The sequence below is a fragment of the Seriola lalandi genome, unplaced genomic scaffold (genome assembly GCF_002814215.2).
Source record: "Seriola lalandi dorsalis isolate HSWRI2012SDOR001 ecotype SW California unplaced genomic scaffold, Sedor1 jcf7180002054748, whole genome shotgun sequence".
Taxonomy (NCBI): Eukaryota; Metazoa; Chordata; class Actinopteri; order Carangiformes; family Carangidae; genus Seriola; species Seriola lalandi.
In genome coordinates, this window is record NW_019525301.1 from 3,760,159 (window position 1) to 3,778,687 (window position 18,529).

An 18,529-nucleotide genomic window follows, 5' to 3' on the forward strand; every position below is an offset into this window, starting at 1 on the left:
TACCTCAGTGTAAAACCAGAGATAGGGGTGATTGAATGCAAGACCTTACTAAAAAAAAAAAAAAAAAAAAAAAAAAGAGGAAGGGATAAAAAGTTCTTCCACAATTTGAGCTATTGTTAAAAACACTTTCTTCAAGATGGATCATGTACATGAACACAGAACACATCCACACCACTAGACTTACCTTGCCAACACCCATGGCAAGATCCATGTTCACCACAAACACCATCTTGAACATTAGGTCATCATCTCCCTCCTCCTGCGAGTCAGAGAGGACAAAAAGAGACACTGAGATATGGTTTTGGACGAACTCCACAAGGTCTAATGTACCAAGGTGTACCTGTGGGGACTAAGGCTAGCTTATGGGCACCTCATTCTCCAGCTTGTTGAAGTAGTACATTGCCGCCTCCTCGGCAGACACATTCCGAGTGTGCAGAAGTGCCTGAGGTCATGAGAAACAATAAAAAAAAGTCAGAGAATAAAGCAGTGAATTTTTACCTGGTCATACCTGCCATCATTTTGACAGACAAAAGTTAAACTAAGCAATACATTTATTCAATTAAATGCTCACCTTTATAGCTGGTTTACTCACATTGCTCAAATAATATGAAAATATTATTTGGGATATTCAATAATTGGTGGTTCTGAGCAGTTGGATGTGACTGCAATAAAGCTATAGCCTGGCTACCACCTGATTCGATTCTGCAGCAGTATCAAAATCAAAGCACTTGGACCCCTGTCACAAATATATCCAAATGCTAAACAGTCCAAATCCCAAAGGCCCCAGGGCCATATAATGGGTGATCTTGCAGAATCAGCTAGATGCCAGGTTGGTGACACATAATAATGTGCATGATAAAAAATACATCATCAATTTCATTTCAGACATTACAGTATTATTTACTGTCACATATACCACAGCTTTCAGAAAAACACAACATTCCCAGTCATAATTATTATTGGAAGTTGGTGTAAATGTGGCCTAAATACCGGGAGTCTACTGTCCCACCTGTTTGGCTGCCTCCTCTGGGATGTCCAGTTCTCTGAGCTGCTGCAGAAACACAGGATTGACATCCTGAGAGTCTGACTGTGGGCCTGACTGCTCTGATGGCTCCATTCTTGACTGCAAAAAGGAAGTAACAATGAACACCCTGCAGCAGCACTAACCCACATGAAATAGAATAGAATTGACAACAAAATCTACAACATTAGAGCTTTGTTAATGTTATTCATATAATTTCACCAGGCTCCTGTAAAGCAGATCACATTTCCCAGCATGCCTTCCAATTCATTATGATTTGCATGGATGGATGGCTTATTAAGACAAGTATTACAAGTTAATAGAATAAACTGAGAAACGCCTGAAAATATCTATACTGGTAAACGGTCGCAGTGTTTATAACCAAATATTATTTTGGAAACCGTCGACCGTTCACGTACTTTTCCCAGCAAGGCCGTATTAAAATTGAATCAAGTGTGAATTAATGTTACCTTCGTGTGCAAAGGGAATTTGATAGATAAAAACAACAATACCCTACGGACGGCCACAAAGTCACAAATTAACGTTGGCTGTCTAAAGAAATCGTTAAGATAAGCTATTTCTGCGCAGGCGATTGTCGTTAGCTCATCTAATACGTTACACACCATTTGAATAACCATAGAAAAGAATGCAGCTAACGCTAGCAAAGTTAGCTTTGGTTTAGACTGCTCGGCTTTCCCCGTAAGAATACAAATTAATTGCATTAAGACGTTTTGCATTAATGCTTACATGAGATTTAATTAAGGAAACATTTATTGCTCAATAGCTGTTACAAAACTAGGTAACGTTAGCATTAGCCGCTACCGCTAACTGGACTAGCTACAGTGCAGCGAGTTGCGTGTAGATAGTTTACCTGTTCTGGGCAGCTAGCTCGGCGGAATGAACAACGACGGTCACTCCCGGTGTCTGTAAATCTTATTTTTCACCTGTGACGGAGATTCAGTTGGATTCCCGTTTTACACTGTCATCAGCGTTAAGCCATTTGGACCCTGTTGTTTGTTGGCAGGATGCTGTGTCACAGATTTTCTGGTGATATTAATTACGTGGTGATGATATGCGCGTCCACAGAGTGCCTACTTAACTCAGTCATAAACGTGAGGGAGAACGGCAGCCACTGAAAACAGAGCCATTAACAGGCGAAAATATATCTCCTTTTATCACGATAGAGCTGAATAATGAAGAGTTAATTAGAGATGTAGTCAAAATATTTGTTAAATAGGTATGTATTCACAAAACATTGACGTTAGGTGCAACAGTTAAAGCTAATTTGAAACTCGAAATTAAAGGGCGTGTCACTCGTAAATGTGGTGCTGCCTCAAACCCCGTACTTCCATACTTCCACTTATTAATTTGAGTGTTTACATTGACAAATGTAGCAACAAACAGTGCACTACAAGTAGGCCTACTAGAGAGCGCAGCTAAAAAAATTAGACTGCGTTCAAAAACAGTTACAACACATATAGTAACATTTTCAAATTAATTATACAAATTATAAAATAGTTTTTTAAAACTAACTTTATTTATTACACTTGGAGGATAAATCCTCCATTCATAACCACAAAAACAAAGCAAACAGGATCGAAATGTTGAAAAAAGATAACATGGCAGAAATACACAAGTAGAGAAATTTGAGCCATTAAAATAATTATTAAATAGAAATAAGGAACTGGGCAAGAGATCAGAATAAATTATATTCATAGTGTATATAGAGTTCCCTGACAGGTGCTTTTGACATTTTTATACAGTTGTAAAGTCGAGAAAATTCATTTTTAGTGTTTTACACTGGAGAGAATTTAGTGAAACATTTATGTATAGGCGATAGTATTTTGTTATGATGATGATATTGTTAACTATAAATTCAGTCTGCTTGTTCTTCATGATGACTCCTAACTGATTTAAAGAGAATAAATCTATATTTATGGATTTGGGTTTCAGTCAATCAGACTAGGATTTCCATCAGTTCTGGATTGAGTGACAAACATAAACAGTTTCTCTGTTGTTTCTACATTTATGTTGGCCTGCTGTGGTGAAACTACAACAGTGCTTCACTTTAAATGTAGCAGCAAGGAATTGTGTTTTGTGTCCAGTGTTTCCTATGCTAAAGGAGATAAGATAGGAAGCATTCAACCTCCTTTCCTTATCATTTGGAGAACTGGACCAGTTCCTATCATGGCTGACACTTAGATACCGTCATTTTACTCAGTTTTAAAAGATTTACTACAGAAATTGCAGAAAAGGGACAGCGAAAGCCTGTCATGTGTTCTGGGTTTAAATCAGGCTTTTTGTCTTTCCTCAAATAATAGAAGTGCTTGAAAAAAGTGTTCAATAAAGAATTCCGAAAACGTGTAACTGTGCCCCTGCTGATGTGCCCCTGCTGATGTGCCCTTGCTGATGTGGCCTGGTTTTTAGTCTCCCAGGGTCCATGAGCTGCCACATGGAGGCATAACAGGTGAGTCCATGACTGAAAGACACTGGCATCAAAATGTAACTCCTTCAGACCATGACTGACATTTAAACACACTGCCAGCGACACAGTGTGTTCCCAGCGTTTACTTACATTTTATGACGTACCATCATATGTATGATTCCCACCAGCTCACAAAAAATCCATGTCACCAGGTAGGGAGGGGAAAAAGGGTTTGCGTCTCTGTAATGGGACGCCTGCTCATTATGGGGCTGTGGCAGACATGGTTCATCACCATGATGTTCAGCTCCAGAATTATTCATTAAAAAAGTGCATATCAAATAATCTTCATCTGCCATCAATTGAATAATAAAGGCGATGTCACGACTATCGCTGGTTTACCCAAAAATGATCACACCAGTCTGATTTATTTTGACACAGCTGACGAGTCAATATTTTACTTTTCATATATGAAATCTGTGAGTTTATAAAATTTATTTTTTTAATAATGAAATCTATTGATCTACATTTGATTTATTATTTAATGAAGCATTATGTCTTCCATAGCAATGTGGGTCAACCACACACACACCCCTTCTCTCAGCTGAGGAGTTTTTATTGCTGAATATTTTATTTTTAAAATTAAATCACGTGTGTCACTGACTGATCTGAAGGTTATTCATGCATTCATATCATCACATCTTGATTACTGCAACTCCCTGTTTACATCTCTCCCAGAAATCTCTCTGCTCCCTGCAACTCATACAAAATGATGCAGCTGGACTCCTCATTGCTTCCAAAAAATGTGATCACATTACACCCATTTTAGCCTCCTCACATTGGCTACCTGTCTTTTAAAATACTTCTACAGCTCTGTTTGGTTTGGTACCTTCTTATATCTCAGACCTGCTCTCCTCTGCTATATAATACACCATATTACCTGTTAGAGCCCTCAGACTCTGGAGCCTTGCCCGAAGAGATCAACACTACTCAAAACATACTTGTATAAAGCAACTTTAATTCTCAATTTCAATGCTTTTATCTTTGGTTTCTACTTTTGTTTTTATTTTCTTTCGTCTGCTTTATTGAATTCATTGTTTTAACTAGGGCTGCACAATTAATCGAAATATAATCAAAATTACAATATGACCAAGTGCAATATCCAAATCACAGGAGCTGCAATTTTTTGGCCAAATGTTTCACATTGTTGTGCACTGTTAGCAAGTGTTGTGGTGCTAGAGACGATTTTGTTTTTTTCAGTGAAATTGAAAATGCAAAAATGACCATTCCAACTGAAATTTAGCATATTGTGCAGCCCTAGTTTTGTTTTTATGATTGTACAGCACTTTGTAACTCTGTTTTGCAAAGTGAAAAGTGTAAATTAAGTTATTGTTATTATTATTATTATTATTAATAATAATAAAAGTTGCTCTGAGCAGCTATGAGTCGCTCTTCAGAAGAAACTGTTTGGAACTTTTTGTGCCATTTATTGGTATTAAAGATCTTTTGTGAATATGGCTCCAGGTATTGACTGAGTGGACTATATCTCAGTGGTTTCTATGGTAACCTCAGGCTCACAAACACTACACCACATACACCATTTCCCCAATACATTCCCTCACATATGAACATCATGAAGAAAGAGAGAACACATCATTTGAAGAATACTTTATTACATCAGCATAAGTGAGAATTTGCACCCTTTCTTATTAAACATGTTAAATCACTAGTTACATTTGAAATCAGTTTGATATTAACACACAAAATAAGAAACATCCTTAAAACTGCTCCCTGCAGAGCCTCCTCTGTATTGCAAAAATGTATACATCCTGATAACAGTTATAGTTTTCCCTCAGGTGTCTCGTCTGTACCATCATGAGCTTTCACACCCACCTGACCTGACAGTGTGAACCAGGACAAACCATGTGTTGTTGTGAAGCGATGAATCAGGGCTACACTCTGATATGCTGTTTCTGGACCTATAACTGATGACTGGGGTCGGGTATTGAACCTCATTACTTATTAAGAGGAGCTTGATGAACTTGAATATTGAAGTTGGCACCGATTGTAGTCAGATTCTCAGTCTTATAAATATTGTGCAAATTAAAACTTGAGCAGCTGTTTGTATTAGATCAACATCAAACTCTATGAATTAAAATTTTTTTTTTTTTTGAAAAATGTACATATACTCTTAAAAGCAAGGTAATGAAATGTTAATTTCGTTTCCCAGTCGACATGGTTTCCTCTCGCATTCACCTGAAGCCAATCAGTAATCGCTGCCTAACCACAGCCTAAAAGTTGACCTATATTAAGCCCTAACCCCAACTACAAAGGGTAGTTCTATAGGAAACACCTTTTTTTAAAAGGGAAACAAGACCAGCATTGACACATGTAAAACCATTTCCAGCCACTAACTCCTCAGTGTGTCCGTCTCTGTCATTTAAATAAGAAAAACATCAGCTGACATTAGCTTTTTTATGAAAAGTCTCTGTGCTCCAAACTGACAAGCAGAACAGTGACGAGGTCATCTACACCTACTGAACCAGTAGTAATATAATCAATACATAACAAAATCCCATAGAGACCTTCAGCACGTGAAGCAGTGCCACCTTGTGTTCAATACTCTGGAGCACAACACGAACCATGATTTAATACATCATTCAAAACCAAAGAGGAATGTGAGGAAATGTACAAAATAGAAATACACAATAAAACACTACGGCACACACTAAGGTTCCACTTCATTAATATGAGTTTCTTTATGGAAGGATATTTGTTTTTTCCTCTAACATCTTTCCAGTGACTTGTACACTATTTACACATCCACATGAATAAGTAGAAAAGCAAGAAAGAAAAACAGAGTAACGTGTCAGTTAGTCTGGTTTTATAAGTACCTTAAAATGCCCCGACAAGCAGGTGATGACCGCCGACCTTTAACAACGGAAAGACATGTCTGAAATATCTGTGTGTGTGTGTGTATGTGTGTGTGTGTACGCGGCAAATGACATTTCCAACAGGTGTTACTGTATAAGTATGAGGGCAGATCTGAGCTGTGCTGGCTGACAGGTAGACAGTAGTGTTTTTCGTTGGGGGCACACTGAGTGAGGTAGAGAGAGGCAGTGACTTGTAAAACTCTCTGTAAGTGACGTAAACAGTGTTGTGAAGATGTTGTTGAAGATCAGTTCAGCGTATTTTCAGAATACTGCTCCTGCAACATGCAACTACAACAACTAGTTACTTCAATACTTTGTACTAGTAACCAGATATTAAGATGTAGGCTAACCAGGGCAATGTGGCACGCACGCGCACAGACACACACAGACACACACACACACACACACACACACACACACACACACACACACACTTCTGTTCTTATCATACAGCAGTGACAAGCACACAAGGCATAAGAGGTACCTCTTGATAAAAATTGACTCCAGAGGGAAAATAAAGAGATAAAATCCTACTTTCTGAGAGTCCTCAGATCAGGTCAGCTCACTGTGGACCACAAGGTTTCTCATACACAAGAGCTGAGAGTCCAGCAACTGATAAAACCATCAGTGTTCTTCACAAACAGCATGGCAGCAGGCCTGTATGGTGTCTTTTCATGTCCCCTCCTCTTTGTCCAGGTTTGTTTGGTGTCCATGTGCTGTCCTGTCTCTGCAGTGTCTGGACTGCACGGGAGCTTCCTTTAGCGGACACCACAGAAGGACAGAAGCTGCTGGGATATGAACTTCAATCTTCTGATCTGACAAACGCCTCGCCTCCCACCACTCCTCCTCGAGAAGAAGAGTCTGTCTGTCCGACGCTCTCCTGCTGTTCAGTTCAACCTGAAGGCTGCAAGTTTATTAACCTGCCTCCCACACACCCACCTCTCTCTATCTGCTGTGACACCGGTGGGCGTTTCCTCTGTCACAAGTCAGTGACTTTATTCTCCACAGCGGCAGCGATCTGCTGCAGCCTGTAGCCGAGCTGCATCTTCTGGGCCGTGGTGTCCTCCTCCAGTGCCGTGATGATCTGATGAGAGGATGACAAACAGGTGAATGACAGGAGAGAGAGCAACAGCATCTGTCCACATCTGTATCTGTGACGTTTTCAGACAGAAGCTGTGAGGTTTATTTCACACTCACTCTAACCAGCCATGATTGGAAAGACTATATGTGATCCACTGCGCACACGATCACATGATGTTCTGTTACACCTGTACTGAGTGACACACCTGGTCGTAGTATTTGTTGATGTACTTGTAGAGCTCATGCAGAGCGACCAGGTAGTTCAGCTCTCCAGAGTAGTTCTGAAACACAGAGCATTCAGGTTGGACACTGTCACACTGTGTGCGTGTTTGTGTGTGTGTGTGTGTGTTTGTCTACACTGATGAATCTGAGGTGTGGCTGTCCTCACCCTGGACAGTTCAGCCAGAGCAGAGTTCATCTCCTGGTCACTGGCTGAGATGGTCTGTCTGATGTCAGCGTAGTACCTGCAACCATCAACATTATCATCAACATTATCATCAACATTATCATCAACATCACAAACACGACAGTTTAAAAATCTGTTTGTTATAAAAATAACTTTTCCTTTAACGTATAGTAGAGAGAGTGAGAGAGAGAGTGAGTGAGTGAGTGAGTGAGTGAGTGAGACATAGAGATGTATCATGTTTCTCGCACGTTACATTAAAACATAATTTGAATAGTAACTTTATTTAAATAGTTACTATATCTAATAGCAAAATCTTGTCATATAGAATTACATTTAGTCTGCGCAGCCTGTTGCATCATACACAAGACGACTGGAGGCTGTAATCACTAGCAAAGCTGCTTCAACTAAGTCCTGAGTAAGAGCCTGAACACTTAATGTCAATGTGATATTTCAGTTTTCCTTTTTAATAAATCTGCAAAGATTCTGTTTTGACTTTGTCATTGTGAGGTAATGAGTGTAGATCGACCAGAGGAAAATGATTTTTTTTATTTTAGCATAAGCACCATAACAAAATGTGAGAACCTGAAGGGGTCTGAAGACTTTCTGAATGCTCTGTATCCTGTGATGAAGGAGCAGTAAGAAATAATGGTTTAATAAAACCTGAACCCACCTTTCTACCATCTGCTTGTACCTGGGGATGTCTCTGGCATACAGCAGCTTGTTGATGGGAGAGTCCTATTGAAATTGAAACAAAGGAATGAGAACCAAATGAAGGAAGTCACTTTAATACTTTTTAACCTATAAAGAAAATGTACCACCTGATTCTTAAAATCAAATGTTCACCAGCAACTAAAACACAATTTAGAGCCTTAACATTTCCTCCTCTTTTTGTCCTACCTTTGCATTCACCTAAAAATATTTTTACTAACTTTTTTTAACAATCAGTTGTGACTGAGCACAAGCAGCAGACTGCCAACCAGTAAAATCTATTCAAAATACAAAAACATATGTGAAACAAATGTTATTTAAGAAGCTTCTTCACGCTCCCTCCCCCAGAATCATCCTCACCCGTCCCAGTTTGTGCTCGGCGATGGTGCAGGAGTCCATGAATGTCTGGGCGATGACGGAGAGCACAGCGTCCACATGATCTGACGCCTGCACGTCAAATATGAACTGAGGGTTCTTCACGATGTTGATCCAGAAACGCAGCGGGAGACTGAAGAGACAGAACAGACATTAATACCCCTCGACAACATCAAGAGCAACTTGAGAAAGCTGTTGCATACAATGAAGTGATTATTTGATAAGACTGGTTGAGGAGTTTCAATTGGGAACAGAAACATCTCCTCATGGCCTCAGACAGAGGACTCGTCTCTATACGTGTCCTATTAGATCTCATTGCTTAATTTGACACCATTGATCACAAGGTTTTATTTCAGAGACTAGAACGTGTCATTAGCATTAAAGGAATTGCACCAGGCTGGTTTAAGTCATACGTATCAGATAGATTGCAGTTTGTTTGCGTTAATACTGACTCATCTATGCACACGAGAGCTGGCCATGACTTCCACACGGTTCTGTGCTCAGACCCTATGGTCCAATCCCAGTGTCCCCTCTGAGGCCTGAGCCCTGAACCCTCACATACTCAACTGATGTCTGCTGGTCAGTGACTGAGTGCGAGAGGCTGCAAGGGCTCAAAATGGTCTAAAGAGGAATGAGAAAGAACTTTTATCATGTAAAACATGCTGCACACAACTGTAGGTTTTGGATTTCTTTATTCCCTCCTTTTGCCCCGTTTGTAAACAACAAAAGGAAACTATCTTATTTCTTCTGTTTTATGGCCGTTGTTTACTGTTTTTTTACGCTTCTGGGTGACCCTTAGTAACCAAGGTTACTCCGCGTTTAATGTCACAACGTTATGCATTTTGCGTAATTCCCTCAGGCAAAGTCTGCAGAAACGTGGACTTATGGAAAGTGTGCTGTAGGGCTCAAAATATCTGTTAGAGAGAGTGAGGGTTCAATGAAGGTACATCTTGTTAGCTGTCCCACTTGACTTGTCATGTGACCACCTGGCTCTGTGTTTGTGTTTGTATCTACTTCACCTGTTGGTCTTCCAAATGTGAATGGTCTCGGGGTCGGAGATGCCGTGGTGTCCTGCCTGGTCATCCAGCAGGTCAAAGAAATATTTGACGGCCAGTGGGACGGGCCGGCTGGTGCTGAGGATCACTGTGAACAGGTCATCTACAAACTTCTGCAATGTGCCCTGAGGAAGAGTAGAGTTTTCTCTTCACATTACAGCATAAAGCGAGAGTGAAGAGTGCGTCAGTGTTTTAACAGTTGGCCTGTGTGGACCTGCAGCATATGTTTATCTGAGTATATACAGGAAAGAGTCAGTGCACCCTGTGGACTGACCGCTCATAAAATATGATCTGATCTTCATCTGAATCACAGTCAATGCACAGCGCCTTCCTGGGCCCCTGAGTTAATATCACAAAAATAAATACAATCCTTTGAGTCTTACTTTCAAAAAACAAAAGAAATTTTCAAATGTAAACTCAAAACAATCCTCTTCAGCCTGGCTTCTATAATATATGTTTTTAGTCATTAGTCACTTTATTTTATTCACTTATTTTATTGTAATTATGTTCTAAATTGTATTTTATTCCATTTTATCTGCTCTTATATTAATTTTCTTATGTTTTTTGTTACTAATATTATTATAGCTTTTTAAAACTATTTTATTGTATCTCATTGTCATGTTATCAGTCATCTGTGAAGCACTTAAGTTCTTTGAATTTAGCTGAAACTTGTGATTTAGGCCACGCCCATTTCCAACATTTTTTTTTCTTCACAAAATTGTAAAAATATGTGAAACATGCTTCTTCAAACTCCTCCTGGGCTGTGAGTCTGTGCACATAAAGTCTATGGACTCTCAAATTTTATTAAAAGAATTTCAATAATCCAAAAAATGCAATAGTTATAAAGGAAGAACTTCCTATAGGTTGTTGTTAAAACAGGTAGCAACAATTGCTCCTATTAACACCAAGCTTGGTTCTGTAGTTTCTTCTGCCCCACTGAGGCTCTGTGCCATTAGGTGGCACTTTAACACTGAGTTTGACTCCTCACACTTCCTCAACCCTTACTGGAATGTTTTCCAACATCTGTGCTGCTCTTGTCCGACTTGCATCGCCCTGATGGGGAGCTGGGTTTAAATGGCTGATGGGGCTTGGACCCCCATAGATACCTGCCTGCAGGCCTAGCTCTTCTTCTTCTTATTTTTCTGTGCTAAAAGTGTTCATGCAGCAAAAGCTTCTCCATTTTAATCTCTCAATTCATCTGCATCTTTTCTCCATTTTCAAACATGAACATCAAAATTATAATCTGTAACTTTTCCACATTAAAATGTCTAAAACAACTAGACCTGTGTTCTACATGTTGTTGAGTTGTGTTCTTACATTTTCCCAAATGTTTCCATCACTTCTCATTGGTCTCCTGTCAGTGACATCATATCCTCTATGATCATGTGTCAGTGTGTCTGTCTGACAGAAGCTCAACATTGACTTTTATCTAGTTTTAAGCCACATACACTTTTTAAACCTTGGTGGTTTTCAGCTCTATATTTGAACCAGATGAAGGATTTTAGTCGTCGGACGTTTGGATCTGAAGTTATCAGAGAAACAAGCTGAGGAAATGTTAGACAGCTCAGCTCCCAGCTGCTGGAGACGTCCTGTCCTGTGTCACTGAAGAGAGGAGGACACCTCTGTGGATAATTCCTTTCCAGGTAAAAAGGAGGAGCTGCCAGCAATTGCGGTGAAGAACTCCCATGATCCAACGCTATTTCACAACTCGGCAGTTATTCAAGGAATGTGGATTTGTCAATTTCTTTTGAAATGACACAATTTTAAACCTGTGTTGTTAAGATCAATTTTACCAGTGAGGAACTCTCAGAAAACATATCAGCATTTTAAATGTTATATTTACTCTTTCATTTAATGATATATCTTTTCTAAACGAGCTGGTTAATTGCCACTTGCAGCTAAATTAAGATTATTATAATTGGAAACTGAATCTCTTTTTACCAGCGTACAGATTTGTTTGCAACATGAAACTAAAAGTAGCTTGACAGTGTGTGTGTGTGTGTGTGTGTGTGTGTGTGTGTGTGTGTGTGTGTGTGTACCTTCATGGAGAGCAGGCGGGTCAGGTAGATCTCAGGGATGGCCTTGGCCCTCTCTCTCTCTCTCAGGCTGCCTCTGCGGTGTTTTGGCAGCTCTGGCTCCTCGCTGGCTTTCACCAGATGCCACAGCCGCACTCCACCTTCATCTGCATCCTCCAGCATTGGTGTTTCTGCACAAGTTAATATATTTAAAGCTTCAATTAGCATAAACACTCTGCCTCACAATCTTTACTTAAACCTGGTATCAATGAAGAAATTTCCTTGTTTATTGTTTGAATGACTCGAGATCACCCTGTTCACTTTAATCTGTGCTGAACAGTGTCATGAATACTTCAACTTTGTGAATCCTGGGATATTTTGTCAAAACAGAACAGGAATGTAGCTGCACACATAGAAAGGTTCATTTGGTTCATCTATATTCATTTCATTTAGAGTTTAGTAGAAGCAGGAAAGATTTTTAGGTGACAAGGAGGAGAAACTGATCTAGATGAATTATTATATAATGCTGTTCTCATGTTAACTCACTCTCTCCTGCTACATAGTCATGGTTGTCGTGGTGAATGTGTTTGTTGTGGCGAGGGACCAGAGCTACTGTTGCACCGTCTGGGACCTGATGAACAACAAGAAGATGCACAGTTATATATAGGCACGGCTAGGGAAATGTATTTGTTGGCACATTATGATACACAGAGGTCATTCAATGTGCTTAAGAGAAATAAAAGAAGCATAAAAACAGAGGTAAAAGGCATACTAAGAAAACAGTATAAAATCACAGATTATAAAATAGATAATATCTCATTAAAGTGTAAGATTAAAGAATTAAACAAAGGCAGAGGAAATAGAGCAGTTTTTAGTTTAAGCTTATTTTTAAAGCTTAACTTATGGTTTGGGCAGATTTGATCTGTTGGGCTCATACATGGAACATTTCTCAAATATATTCAGGGCCCAGACCATTTAGTGACTTACAGACAATAAGTTAAACTTTGAAGTCAACTCTGTAACTGACTGGAAGCCAGTGCAAAGACCTGAGAACTGGAGTAACATGCTCTCTGTTCTTAAGTTTAAGTCAGAACCCGAGCAGCAGCATCTGAACAAGCTGTAGCTGTCTATTGGTCTTATCTGGTAAACCAGTGAGGAGAGCGTTGCAATAATCAACTCTGGAAGATATAAAGGCATGGATGAGTTTCTCTCAGTCTTGGTTAGACACAAGGTCTCTGATCCTAGCTATGTTTTTGAGATGCCAGAATGCAGATTTGTTAACTTTCAGTGAGGAAAACATGTATTTTCTTCTGAGAGGCAGCGTGTTGGTGAGGTGTGATGTCTGACCTTGTAGTGCTGCAGTGTGTTCAGGCGTTTCCAGTTGCCCTGAACCACAGACGTCAAGTCCTCATCTGACAGGATGAGATGTCCGGCAACACCAGACCTCCACTCTGAGCAAGACACAACAGCCGGACTGTCAGCAGTGTGTGAGTGTGTGTGAGTGTGTGCATACTTGTTGTTGCCATGGCAAAACAAAATTAGTTAGATTAGATTAGATTAACTTTATTTATCCCACAACTGGGAAATTCATTTTAGTTACAAGCTCAATTTAATATATTTATAATTGAATTAGGGCATGTACACTTCCAGGTGCTTTTCCCGTGTATTCCAGAGCAATTGGTGGAAGACTGACCAGATTATAAACTCTCCTTGCATTTACTTTCATCCTGCACTAGAGGGCGCCACAGCTCAATAAATGTAAAAAAAAAAAAAAGAAAGTGAATTTAGAAATAAATCTGCTTTGACTGTCAGTTGTAAATGTAGCATGAATGGATTCTCACCCAGGTCCAGTGAGTCGGCATGGGGCCGGTGGGAGAAGGAGGTGCCCTTGAACACCTGATCCAGCAGCTTCTCTTTCACCTGCGTGATGGTGTCACAGTCCAGCACTTTGGAAGGCAGCGGCTGCGTCTCATTCACTCCTCCTCCCTGCACTAAGACATTCACAGTCTGTGGAAGACGAAAGGGAAGGTGAGAGGAGGTAGATGGAGGACTGAAAAACATTCAGCTTCCTCAAGATCACGCTGGATGTCTGGAAGTGGGAGTTGTCCTCACCAGGGTCTTGTACTCCACGTCCTCTCGCAGCAGGCGGTTGTCATTGAGGGTGTACTTGGCCTTGCCAGTTACAGCATCCACAGGTCCTTTATCTACCTGGTGCTTTATGGCCCTGAACAACATGTAGAGAGACTCTCCCGCTGAGTCCTACACACACACACACACACACACACACACACACACACACACACACACACACACACACACTTATTAACATGATAGATCTTATTTGTTTAATCTGTGCAAAGACAGATTGTGGTTTTACGAAGGGGTTGCGTGCCGGACTATCTCTTGGCTGCCTGGAATCTTGTACAATCAGGAAGTCACTGCTCCCAGTTAAGAAATAAGCTACACAAAGCTAACTGGCTACTGACTCCACCTTCATATTTACCAGACAGATATGAGAGTGATATTGATCTGAGAGAAAGAAAATAAGCGCATTTCCTGAAATCTAGAAACATTCCTTAAACTAAAGCTACCATTAAGGCCTTTAGTCAAATCCCATGTGTAAATTATACCTGAAAATGGACTGATTTCTTGTTTGTGTAAAAGTAATTGACAAGTAAAATTTCTGATGTTTTATGTATTTGATTAACTTGGCTTGTTTGGTGGAGGAAATGACCGTGAGGAGGTGATTCTAGGCTCTCAATGCGATCTTAACAGAACTGTACATTTGTGAACTAAAGACTCTTACTGGTCGACTTTCCCCACACACATTTTATCACAATGTCCCAGGAATCAAACTGGCAAAATGTCTATTCACAAACACACATCAAATAATTTAAAACGTTAAACTAAAAACCAAAGTGTTGCTTTTGGTGCTCCTGACATTTATGCCTGAATTGTTTTATCATAGTTTATAGTTGTAACTGAAATATAAAATCATGTCTCATGCGTTGACTGACCCTGAGGAAAGCATAGAGGCAGATGGACATCCAGTTGGTCAGCAGCTTCTCCACCACCGTCTCTGTTCTACAGAGAAAAAACACGACAGTTGAACCACCACAAAACATTTTTAAATCATCTTAAACAGACACATTTATTGTCCTTCCTCTTCTTACCGGCGCAGCATCAGTTTGGGGTTCTTGGCCACGTACTGCTCCACCAGGTCATTCAGGAGAGTTTTGAGGATGTCGGTGAAATATTCTAGTTTGCCATGAAGGGCCACCGTCAACAGGGAGGCCACGTAGGCTCGGTCTCTGGGAGAGAAAGTCCGCTGGCTCTCCAGCGTGTGAATGAACTGAAAGACAGAGACAAGGCCAGTTATCTCTCTGCTCAAAATGTAGGTAGTACCCACAAAGCTTCATTTTACCCACAACACTGATGGTGATGCTGAATACCTTGGTGAGGAAGAGCTTGCTGTTGAGTAGGTTGGACAGCTGCACCAGGCCCTGCTCCACCGTCTGCCGCCGACACTCCTGAACATCCAGGTCTCGCCTCAGCGGAGACTCTCTGTGGCCTGGGAAGAAAATGCGTTCGGCGTACATCCGGTAGTCGAGGAAAGGGATACCTGAGCCCACAAGGTCACTGGACATGTCCATCATCTCTGTCATCAGGTCTGTGACAGGGTGAATCAAAATATAATTGAAACTATGATATAGATAGATAGATAGATAGATAGATAGATAGATAGATATAGATAGATAGATAGATAGATAGATAGATACTTCATTTATCCCGTAGGGGAAATTCACGAATATGCAAATATGCAATATGGCTAAGTGCATTATCCAAATCACAGGAGCTACAATTGTTTTTGATGAAGGTAAAATGTGTCACAACATTGTTGTGCATTGTTAACAGCATAAGAGTTATGGAGCTACAGAGACGCCCCGACCTAAGAATCATATTCTCCACACGTAAAGGAACATGTTTGTTTGGTACAAGACCAAGAAAAATCACATCATCATCATTTTTAACAAGACTAGGTCCAAACCTAGGAGCTGTCTGGACTGCCTATGGTTTAATCCTCATTTTATAACTGCGATGTCTTCTGACAAAATCACCAAAATAAAGCCAAAGACTGAGCTGTGATTCAGCTGGATTAACACAGAGCACAGCCTCCATCTGGATCCACAATAGTTTATTCTTTATTTACTTCAACTCCAGAACGTAACAGACTTTTATAAGAGGCAGGTCTTTATATCTAATCCCTCTGTTTGATATGTAGAGTTGGTCATAGTCGTTAGTACGAAGTCTCGTTACCGATGACTTCTCTCTCTCCCTCCCTCTCTCCTGCTCTCTCTGCTCGGTGTGTCTTATGTTTAGTTATTCCTCTGCCTCCTTTAGTAATAATGATACATGGATTGAAAGTAGTTTATTTGCTGTAATGGAGGAGATGCTCAGTGTATTGGAAGTGCTCCTCCTCTTCCCTGCAGTTCCTGAGCAGCTGGTAAACCAGAGCGGCTCAGTAGACTGCCCGTGACAAGATGTGTAGCCTTGAGCCCCCGCTCTGCATCTATACACAGTCCAGACCTGAACCAGGTTTATACCCAGTCTGGTTGAAAATAAGTCTCTAAATGTACAATGAGCTAAGTGGGCAACACTTAAATTCCTCTGCTGCGTCCACATGTGGGATGTGAGGAACATTTCATCTGGAGGTGTGATGAACTGGCATCATTTAATAAGGACAATGCTGAAACAGATCCGATCTGTTGGCTTCCATAAACTAAAACAAACTGTCTTGTTTGTCTCCTTCCTCCTTAGTCATGTGACTTTACTCCTGTCCCATTCACTTACCTGTGAACTCTTTCTTGCAGCGGTCTCTCACACTGGTCTCCAAGTTCTCCAGTTGGATCTGGACCTTCTTGTAGTCCCTCAGGGCCTGCTTACTCTTTCTCCTGACAGACACAGACAGGACCAGAGGGTCAAGAGAGATGGAGGAGAGAGGACCAGTAAGTAGAACCACTTTTACACTGGATTACTGGAAATCCAGTGGAATTGTAAAAGATTAGGGTTTACGACAAGGTCAAGCTGGGCCAAAATGAAAACACTGCACAATTTGGTAACACCCAAAGGTGATTATCCTGAACCCACAGTTCCTATTGTGGGCTTTCAAAACCAGTTCTCCCAGTCTAACACATAATACATAACACTGGAAGTGGGTGGTAAATGCAATGACACCTAGGAAAGGTCTTGGTAGTTGGAAACCTCTTATATTTCACAGTTATTGAGGCCGCTGTGCTCCTGGTGGCCTTCAGAGCTTTAGATGGTTTTATGCCCTCCGCCTGTTTCATCTTTGACTATAATTTTATCTCCAGTCCATAGAGTTCTTAAGACTTCATCATTGTCCTGATGTGCAGTGTGAATAGTGGGAACTTTTCTCATGGAAAATTAAAGCCACAGCAAAGGGTTGGAATACTTTTTGTAAATGAGAGATTTAAACTTTTGATTTTTTGATACATTTCTAAAAACTATGTTTCCACTTTTTCATTATGGGTTTATAGACTGATGGGGAGAAATGGCAATTTCTCACATTTAAAACTAAATCTACAACACAGTCAAGTGCAAAAAGTGAAGGTATCTGAAGCCACTGAAGTCTGAAGACAGAATAATGTATTAATAAAAATACATTATCTCTCTCTTTTTTTTTAAAATAATCTTTTTATTCAGGATAAAGAATACTATATATATAGAAACATATAGAAATATATGATTACAAGTTTTTCCTTTTCTTTATGGCAGGAACATCCCACAGGCCATGAGGTCAAGAATAAACAAACACAGTCCCTGTATAGAAAATAACACTATTAATGAACTACAATATATAAACATATCAAATATATAAGACATACAACATTCAAATACATATTACAATAAAAAGTGAGAAAAGGAAAAAACTTATTAGCAAAAATAAATGAATTAATGAATGAATGAATAAGTAAAATAAATTATAGGAGCCTAAATGCAGTTTAATAATATTGGACAAATTAGTTTGAATTGCATATGTAAAATAACAATAAGTGGTAAAAGAAAGGATTATTTACACTATTTCCAGGTTGAGGTATTTACAGTTCATATTTACAGTAACGGTGGGTGTGTGGATAATCTAAAATATATACAATTCCATTTTTTATATTTGGAATATGAAGGAACAGGTGACAATGATTGTTGCCTTTTAGTTACTGCACACCTGAACTGTTTTGATGTTCCCGTAAGGGGAGGGGCAGGGAGTGATATCAGGTCAGTCAGGCTGCAGAGAGTGGGGAGACAGTTTTTTGACCTCTCTCTCTTTCTCTCTTTTGTTAATTAGTTTAGTATCTTTGGAAATTTCCTGTGGATTTTTTGAAGTGGATTAAGACGTGGAGACTCATTAGAGCATTATTGGAAACCTACATACATTATCTCTCTACACATTTTACTTTGTGCCACTTGATGTAACCTGACAGCTTTCAATTCAGAC

The 18,529-nt window shown here is 39.9% G+C and overlaps 2 protein-coding genes across 3 annotated transcripts in view; both read right to left on the reverse strand.

Moving 5' to 3' along the window:
* Positions 1–2,154, reverse strand: part of LOC111668684 (putative peptidyl-tRNA hydrolase 2) — a 6,150-nt gene extending 3,996 nt beyond the window's left edge. Inside the window, exons 1-4 of the mRNA XM_087178917.1 lie at positions 1,893–2,154; positions 1,010–1,123; positions 371–442; positions 8–259 (exon numbers count right to left, since the gene is read on the reverse strand). Of these exons, the coding sequence (XP_087035043.1) occupies positions 8–259; positions 371–442; positions 1,010–1,117 (432 nt within the window). The 5' untranslated portion in view covers positions 1,118–1,123; positions 1,893–2,154. The remainder of the gene's footprint in view (positions 1–7; positions 260–370; positions 443–1,009; positions 1,124–1,892) is intronic.
* Positions 2,155–5,096: 2,942 nt separating this feature from the next.
* The window catches only part of plxnb1b (plexin b1b), a 93,536-nt gene continuing 80,103 nt past the window's right edge, over positions 5,097–18,529 (reverse strand). For both annotated transcript variants that reach the window (XM_023424722.2, XM_087178855.1), the window contains exons 25-39: positions 16,867–16,967; positions 15,468–15,685; positions 15,189–15,367; positions 15,033–15,099; positions 14,128–14,274; positions 13,857–14,022; positions 13,363–13,466; positions 12,562–12,646; positions 12,040–12,206; positions 9,965–10,125; positions 8,931–9,078; positions 8,533–8,597; positions 7,845–7,920; positions 7,663–7,737; positions 5,097–7,460 (exon numbers count right to left, since the gene is read on the reverse strand). In XM_023424722.2, the coding sequence (XP_023280490.1) occupies positions 7,356–7,460; positions 7,663–7,737; positions 7,845–7,920; positions 8,533–8,597; positions 8,931–9,078; positions 9,965–10,125; positions 12,040–12,206; positions 12,562–12,646; positions 13,363–13,466; positions 13,857–14,022; positions 14,128–14,274; positions 15,033–15,099; positions 15,189–15,367; positions 15,468–15,685; positions 16,867–16,967 (1,864 nt within the window). In that variant the 3' untranslated portion in view covers positions 5,097–7,355. The remainder of the gene's footprint in view (positions 7,461–7,662; positions 7,738–7,844; positions 7,921–8,532; positions 8,598–8,930; positions 9,079–9,964; positions 10,126–12,039; positions 12,207–12,561; positions 12,647–13,362; positions 13,467–13,856; positions 14,023–14,127; positions 14,275–15,032; positions 15,100–15,188; positions 15,368–15,467; positions 15,686–16,866; positions 16,968–18,529) is intronic.